The sequence below is a fragment of the Prionailurus bengalensis genome, chromosome B4 (genome assembly GCF_016509475.1).
Source record: "Prionailurus bengalensis isolate Pbe53 chromosome B4, Fcat_Pben_1.1_paternal_pri, whole genome shotgun sequence".
Taxonomy (NCBI): domain Eukaryota; kingdom Metazoa; phylum Chordata; class Mammalia; order Carnivora; family Felidae; genus Prionailurus; species Prionailurus bengalensis.
The window spans coordinates 137,984,072-137,992,101 of record NC_057358.1 but is presented as its reverse complement, the minus strand read 5'-3'; the positions used below and the strand labels follow the sequence as shown (position 1 = coordinate 137,992,101).

Below are 8,030 nucleotides of genomic sequence, written 5' to 3'. Positions count from 1 at the left end.
CAGGCAGAGAAGGTGGAAGCATTGCTACCCCAAGTGGAAGGATCTGTGTGTGCGAACACGTTCTGTGCGTCTGGACCTCGTGTAGAGTGGGTGGGCGGTGGGGGGAAGTAAGGGTGGTGCCCCATGGGAAGGGTCCCGTAGCCGCACCGTGAGGTTGGTGTGGGAGCCTCTGAAGGATCCAGGACCAGGAGGAGCTCCTTCCGGTCTGGGTTTTGGAGGGCCAGCCCGGCAGCTGGGGGGAGACGCAGGTGAAATGACTCACCAGTGGGAGGGGGTGAAGTGAGGTGATTGACTGACTGACGGACTGAATGAATGAATGAATGAACGAACTGAAGGGAGCGGATGGAGGGACGAGATGCAGGGTCTCACAAACAAAGCAGAGGGGCTGGCTCCGGGGTGCTTTGCTCTAAAGGAGCAAGTTACTGGGAAGGAGCAGGACCCGGAGGCCAGGGCAGTTGACGTGAGCGGGTCTAGGGTGGCTCAGCGAGGGGGCCCATCCAGGAAGAGACGTGTGCTTATTTCACGGGGCACCAAAGACACCATCCGGAAGACAGCCAGCTCATGGGGTGGTAGCTAAGTGCCCGCAGAAAACCAACAGGAACCAGCCAGGGTGACATTTATCTGCTGGGGGACCCAATGCGGGAGGTTTCAATGATTCAAAGTAATCGCTTCTCTCTGACTTGACTGCTGACCCTTTCCCGTACATAATTTCGTGCCTAATTCTAGCACCATTGCTTACTCAAATGACACCGATTCATGCAGGAGCTGCCACAGATATTAATAAAGCAGGCCGTGTTTAAAATGGATCACCTTTCTAATGCCCCGTAATGCTTAATAATTAAATTGCGCCACCTTGGGCCGCGGACACGGCGAATCGCGGTTGAATTCTCCAAATGGAATTTCGGCTGCACCTTCTCCTTCTGGGCTCCTTGCTGTCGCTAGGATGCTTGGTTTCACTGCACCAGTCGTGTTGAGGTGGGCGATCCCCTGTGCCCCGTGCCCCCCCTTCTGGTAGCAAATCCCAGGGCCACAGGGGCCCCCGATGAAGCCGCTGTCCTCAAGGCTGAGACCAAAGGGACACGCGAGGTACGTGTACCCACAGTCGGGATGCCTCGTTTTTGCAAAATATGAGAAAATAGCAGTATTAATTCACTATCTATGCTCTCCAAAAAATGTATACACCAAGAGATGTATTGTTGAGCAGGAATTTGGAAAATTTACGTACACATATATGTACACACACACACACACACACACACACACACACAGAGTATCAGTTTCCCAGGTTTCCTGCTGTAACAAATCACCACAATCTCAATGGCTTAAAAAAGCAGCCATCCGCGCTCTCCCAGTTCTGGGGGGTCCGCGGCCAGAAATCAAGGTGTCGGCAAGGTTAACTCCTTCTGGAGGCTCTGAGAGACGATTCTTCCCAGGATTCTCCCAGCTTCTGGTGGCTGCAGGCAACCTTTGGCTTGTCATGGACGCAGCTGCTCTGAACACGTTTATACAAAAGTGTGTGTGAGTGACACTAACAGCACGGGGCCTGCTTGGGATTCTCTCTCTCCCTCTCTCTCTGCCCCTCCTGCTCTCTCTCTCTCTCTCTCTCTCTCTCTCTCAAGATAAATAAACTTAGAAAAATAAAAGCCCTTATCATTAGAAATGTATATTAACACAGTATTTAAAGTATTTAAACACGAAGCGACACGATGCCTGGGCTTTGCTTTAAAATACTCCCTGCACTCTGCCCTCAAGATGTTGGAGAGTAATCCCTCATTCCTTAAGGCTGGGCTGTGTGTAGTGACTTCCTCCCAAAGAGGACAGAACGGACAGGAGGACAGAGCGGCCTCATAGCAGAGAAGGCTGACGGACGCACCTCACCCGGATGACGAAAGTCAGCGTTGACCGTTATCAGTCATGTTGATGGCAGGTGCCCTGCTATGATGGGTTAGAAGGACACTTCCCCTCCATGGTCTTCCTCCCCCAGACCCATAACCCAGTCTAACCATCAGACAAAGCCCAGCTGAGGGGCGTCCTACAAAATGCCTGTCCAGTACTCCTCAAGACTGCCAAGGTCATTAACAACAAGGAAAGTGTGAGAAACTGTCACGGCCCAGAGGAGCTCAGGGGACATGACAATGACATGTAACGTGGTGTCCTAGATGGGGTCCTGGGACACCAAAAGGATATTAAGTCCAAGGCAAGGGGACCAAACTAAAGTACGTATTTTAGTTAACAATAATGCATTAATAGGGGTTCATTGATTATAACAGACGTACGAGACTAATGGAAACTATTTACAGTGGAGAGACTGGGGGCCCGGTGTATGCGAACCGTGTGCTATCTTCACCCCTTTTCTGTGAATCTAAAACTGTGCTAAAAAAGAAAGTCTATTGAAAAAAAAATACTCCTGGAAAAACAAAAGGAGTCGAGAGAAGGGAGAGACCAGGAGGAATAGTAAAAAGGTGGTTAATTGGTAATTGTTGAAGTCAGGTGATGGGTATGAAAGCTTTCATACACTCTATACTTTAATGCATTAAAAAGAGATCAAAAATAACAAGGGTTTTTTTTTTTGAGTGGGGCAGGAGGCAGAGGGAGAGAGAGAGAGAGAGAGAGAGAGAGAGAGAGAGAGAGAGAGGAGAGAATCTTAAGCAGGCTCCATGCTTAGTGCAGAGCCTGACTCGGGGCTCAATCCCACAATTCTGGGATCATGACATGAGCTGAAATCAAGAGTCAGATGCTCAACCAACGGAGCCACCCAGGCGTCCCAATACAAAGTTTTAAAAAGTAAAGTCACAGATCCAGTATCTTGGGGATCCTGGCATTGGGGAGACATGATGGGGGTCACAGGACGGGTGGTCACACTGTGAGTTCTGTAGTGATGGGCGCAGAGGGTCATCCAGGGGATGAGACAGGTGTCTCCTTATGAGAAGATGGCCCCGAGCTGGCCTGGCTGAGGAGCTAAGGAGGAAGTGTGTTCGCGCATGCGTGCTGGGGGACGGTTAGAGGTGTTCCTGGCACCAAACGGGAGTTGTACGAAATGGAACGTGATTATCATCGGGGTCACGGTGACGGTCACCATACTCCCTAAAGGCCACATTCTGCAAGCTCTGCTGTGCTCTGTTTCTCCCTTGAGACCTCAACAGTCACTCAAGAGTCACTTTCCATCTTATTCCACCTCCAGGAGGGTGGTGAGCAGCGCCTAGAAGCCCACCCCTTCGCTGTGAATGGCGCTGGGAAGCACGCTAGGAGAAGAATTGTTGCCGGGACCCCGATGCCACCCAGGCGAGCACAGCACAGCCAGGGAAGGGGACACAATACGCGAAGTGTCCTGGATATGAATCTGAATCGGCTCAGGGTGACGGTCCCGCTGCAGTCCAGGAAGTGGCCTCAGGACAAGCAGACTGGGTGTCCCTGACAGAGGAGGGAGCAAGGAGCCTGCTGCCGAAGCCACGTCCCACAAAACCAGTTCAGACTCCTCTGGCGTCTCTGTCTCCACTGCTCGTCCACACTAGACTCTAACAAAATGTGGCATCTAATTGGGGCACCTGGGTGGCTCAATCGGTTAAGCGTCCAACTTAGGCTCAGGTCATGATCTCGCGGTTCGTGAGTTTGAGCCCTGCACCGGGCTCTCTGCTCTCAGTGACTGCTTGGATCCTCTGTCCCCCCTCTCTCTGCCCCTCCCCTGCTCATGCTCTCTTTCTTTCTCTCTCTCTCTCTCTCTCTCTCTCTCTCAAAAATAAACATTAAAACCAAAGTGCAAATTGATCTTGTAAAATGTTACCAATAGAATCCCGGCACTCACTGTAAAATTTGTTCAACTTTGCTGTATGTTTGAAAATTGTCACGACAAAATACTGGGAATGAAAGAACGCAGCATGGTTTCCAGGTGTTTTCACCTGAACAAACCTGAGAACCTTGTGGGGACTTAGGAAAGCCGGCTTACCTCCTTGGGTTCCAGGTGACGGGTGGCCCTGCCCCCATCTACACCGGCCCCTCCAGGACACCAGGCGACCCAGGCACAACGCTGCCGTGCTCCTCTGAACGTTAGCATAAGTTCCCTTCATTCAAAACGGACGCAGCTTTCTGGTAGAATAGTACAGCACAAGACCTTCTGGAACCTTCCCTCCAAGTTTCTTCTCTACCAAGTCAGCAAAAATGATTCGGTCTGGTGTCGGTGTGCGTTTGCCCTCTCCTGAACTTGCTTTCCCTTTAGCGATTCCCCTCAATTATTTTGTTCTAAGGGACCCCTGTTGTCTGGGGCCCGGAGGCACTGCGGGTTCACATTAGCTGGTCCCCTGATGCAGCCGAAGCTGGGCCCCGGCAGCCATTACTTTGCAAGACCAATGGGATCCTTAGTGGTCCACCAGGTGCCCAGCCCGGAGCACGATATGCAATAGAAGTTGTGCTCTCACGGATGGTTAAGAAAATGCAGAAGCAGAAAGACGCCGTACTTGCGCAGGGAATTGGTGTGGCTTGATTGACAGTGGCCATCGCGATCCTCGCCCTCCTCGTCACCACTCTGGACGATGAGTGAATTAAGATTACACACAGGTAGGCAGCACTTTCGTGCCCTGCGTCTCCAGCCGGCGCTGCTCACTGCCGTCTAGGGCAGGGCGGCCGGGCAGCGATTATCGCCTCCGCTTTCCAGATGCAGAAACTGAGGCTGGGCAGATGCCAGTAAGTCACGCTGCTGGGCCCTCCCAAGGTGAGGAGGCCCGAGCCGGCCTCTCTGGCTCCCCGAGTCAGGCGGGACAGGCGCCCGGCTCCCTCTCCTCCCCTCCGCATCTCCACCTGGCAGGTCCTTGTCCCCTCTCTGCCTCCCCTCGGCTGGCTCCCACGCCCCAGAGCGCACTCTCGGGAAGGGCTGATTGGCCAGCTTGAGTCACGTGCTCTCCCGAGAGCCAATCGGTGGCAGGGGGCTTGGCCCTGCCCACCAATGGCAGCTCCACTCTAACTCCTATAAAGAGAGTGGGAAGGCCCCTGTTCCAGGGGTCCTCGTTTCTCCCTTCCCATTCGGCCCTGCAGTACCTCCCCCCCAACTCCCACCCCAGGCCTCAGGGAGCAGGAGATACCTCCCCCTCCAAGGGCCTGGGCCCAGAGCTGCCTGGCTCCTGCAGACTTGCCCCCCACCCCCAACCCGCCTCCGTCCCGCCCCCAAATTCCAGGCAGGAAACCAGAGCCCCAAGCGGCCTCTCATTTCCTCCCCTTCACCCCCAGGCTTCCATTCCCGTGATCAGACCCCAGGTTCCCCGCCCCCGCTTCTCTGCCAAGACCCCAAATCACTGGTCTCCAGAGCCGCTCAGATGGCTCCCTGGATTGTCCAGTCCCACACCTGTTGTCCCCCGCCCCATCACTTCGAGACGGCCAGGCCCCAGCAGCTCTTGTGCCTGGCTGGCCCGGGCCTGACGTTCACAGACCAGTGCCCCCCAAATGAGCGACCTCAGAAACGCGGGGAGTTCCCGAAGGTGGCTAGAGACCACATTCTGCAGAACTGGGACCACGTTGAAATCCCAACGAGGGCGAAGTCCCACGTGGGGCTGAGATCTCAACCAGTGCCAGGGTCCGGGCTGCCGAGATGAGCTGGGATACAGGAGGAGAGAGGCTCTGAGCCACAAGGGGCATCCATACCTAAGAAGATGGGATACATCTGGGCAGGGGCTGGAGGAGAGGCATGTGTGGAAGCCAGGGACCCCGCTGCCACATCCCCGCGCGTCCCAGTGCGCCTCAGGGCACAGGCTGCACCTTGACTCCACCGTCAATGCTGGCAGTAACGGGACACCCTAGAAACCCAGTCTGTCCACGATTCTTCTGACCCAGAGCTTTGCAGAGCTTGGCATCCGATAAACTGAATTTGAATCCCTTGTCCCTAAAAAGCTGTGTGACTTAGGCAATTGAGCTCTGTTCACTCATCTCGAAATTGCGTACGATAGTGCCCACCTCACTGGGCTCTGGGAGCCGTGGATGAGGCACCACGTGCCAAGTGCATGGGGGCGGCGGGGGCGGGGGGGACTCAGTGCACACTGGTGGCCCCTCTTTCCTGCTGAAGAGAATTGTTATTTCTCCGCAGTGATTTCAAGAAGGGACCAGAATCCCTCAAGCAATTCTATCAGACGCTGGGGCTCCGTGTCTTGCCTAGCAGGCCTGGTCGTGGGGCACAGGGTGGGCTCGAGCCACACTTCTCAGAGGTGGGCGTGGTATCGGAAGGGACACGGGTGGGAAGCTGTTTCAATACGTGCTGGGCCCCACCCCCAGAACCTCCCCAGGAGGCGGGGTCTCTGAGAAGGCCTGAGGGGACATTCCCAGGTACTTGGAGAGCCCTCTTCTTGAAAGACTGTCAGGCACAGGCCATGGGGAGGCTCGCAAAACTGTTTATTTCCCCCCCCTATGATAAGAAAGGACGGATGCAGGTGCCGAGAAAGTCCAGCCATTCCCCTGGTGAACACGCACGGCTCGCACACAAACCTAACAGGCTGTGCCTCTCCCTTTTCTGTTTCAACAGAACCGTAGGGCACCTTCTGAGTGCTCCCCGGGGCATCGTGTTATGCAGCTTCTGGGCAGAACTGGTCATATCTGCTACTCTACCACAGCCCCATCGTTGGGCGTAAAACACCCGATTGACAAAAAAAAAAAAAAAAAAAAAAAAAAGTACCAAACGTCAAATTTCGTACAGTCAGTGCAAGAACTGGTTTTCTCTTGGCATCTGGACTGGCTGCCCCCCGAAAAACGCCCTTCCTTCCTGGGTCCTTCGCAAGGCCCAGCCCACAGGCACAGAAAGGAGCAAACGTTGACCTCTGCATGAAGAAAATAATACTAACAAGCAAGGTTTTCAACAAACAGTTGAGTAATTGGGCTCGCTATTTAAATACCGAAACACAGGAGATGAACTTGTTCATCTGGCCGCAGCTTAATACGTGCGGGCCTGACATTACAAACAAAAACGTAAGAGAGCTCGGCAGGGCGGGCACGGTGGCCGGAGCAAGGACTTGGCCCGGAGGCGTGGCGGCGCCAGGACGGGCCCTCAGAACCAGTACTCGGAGACGAAGATGTGCACGTTGACGACGTTTCGGTGGGACACCACCCCCCCGACCACGTAGTTCATCTCCAGCTTCAGGACGGCATGGAACGGGCCCACGATGGGCCGTACTTGGCGCACGACACCTGGGGAGAGAACGGAAGGCGTCTTAGACCGCGTCGAGCCCCACTCTGAGCCGGACGCTGGAGTCCCCTGCGTGGCATAGGACGGTGAGCTCACCACAGTCATTTTCCTGACGGGGGATTCGAAAGAGCCCAGAAGAGGGCCTGTCGTGGAGCGGGCGCCCAGGACACGACTGTCCCTCCCTGGACCAGGGGAGGGACCACACGAAGGCCATGACTGGAGGCCTCCTCCCCTGCGCCTGGCCACCTCCCTGTCTCCGGGCCCTGCCTGCACCTCCTCGCCTCTGCGGGACGGCCAAAGGCCCGGAGAGAACTCTCCCGCACTCTGGGACGAGACACACGAGGCTAGGGTGGGCGTTAGCCTCGCTGGGCTGCGGAAAGACTGCAGCCCTCTCTGGGCCTCCGATTCCTCAGGGAGCAAATGATACCATGTGACCCCGTGCTTCTGCACCGCGTGATCCGGGCGACCCAGCACAGCGTCTGCCCGAGATGCGCAGGGCGACCTCCCCGCCAGACCGAGGGCTCCCCACGCATTCATGCCTTCTCCCGTAGGCACCAGGAGCTGTTCTCAGTGAGACAGAGAAAATAATAGAATCCTGGCTTCAAAGCCGGTGGAGGATCTAAGTAAGTGCAGGGCTGAGAGAAGTCCAGCAGGGGAGAATGGAGGAGGTGAAGTCTGGGGGAGTCAGGGAGGGCTTCTTGGAGGAGGCGTTCCTCCCGACAGACGAAGCAACGCAAGCAAAGTCTGCAGGCTCGTTGAGCCTCAGTCCCTGCAGGGGACTTTCTCCATCCCACCTGTTCTGATGCTAGGACTTGTCCAAGGTCATGTGATAAGGGGGGGGGGGGTGGCAGCTCCCTGGAAGTACTCTACGGCC

At 55.3% G+C, this 8,030-nt stretch overlaps 1 protein-coding gene across 1 annotated transcript in view; it reads right to left on the bottom strand.

The window, feature by feature from the left end:
* Positions 1 to 6,352: 6,352 nt before the first annotated feature.
* Positions 6,353 to 8,030, bottom strand: part of FBLN1 (fibulin 1) — an 83,132-nt gene continuing 81,454 nt past the window's right edge. The window contains exon 17 of the mRNA XM_043562907.1: positions 6,353 to 7,158. Coding sequence (XP_043418842.1) covers positions 7,019 to 7,158 — 140 coding nt within the window. The 3' untranslated portion in view covers positions 6,353 to 7,018. The remainder of the gene's footprint in view (positions 7,159 to 8,030) is intronic.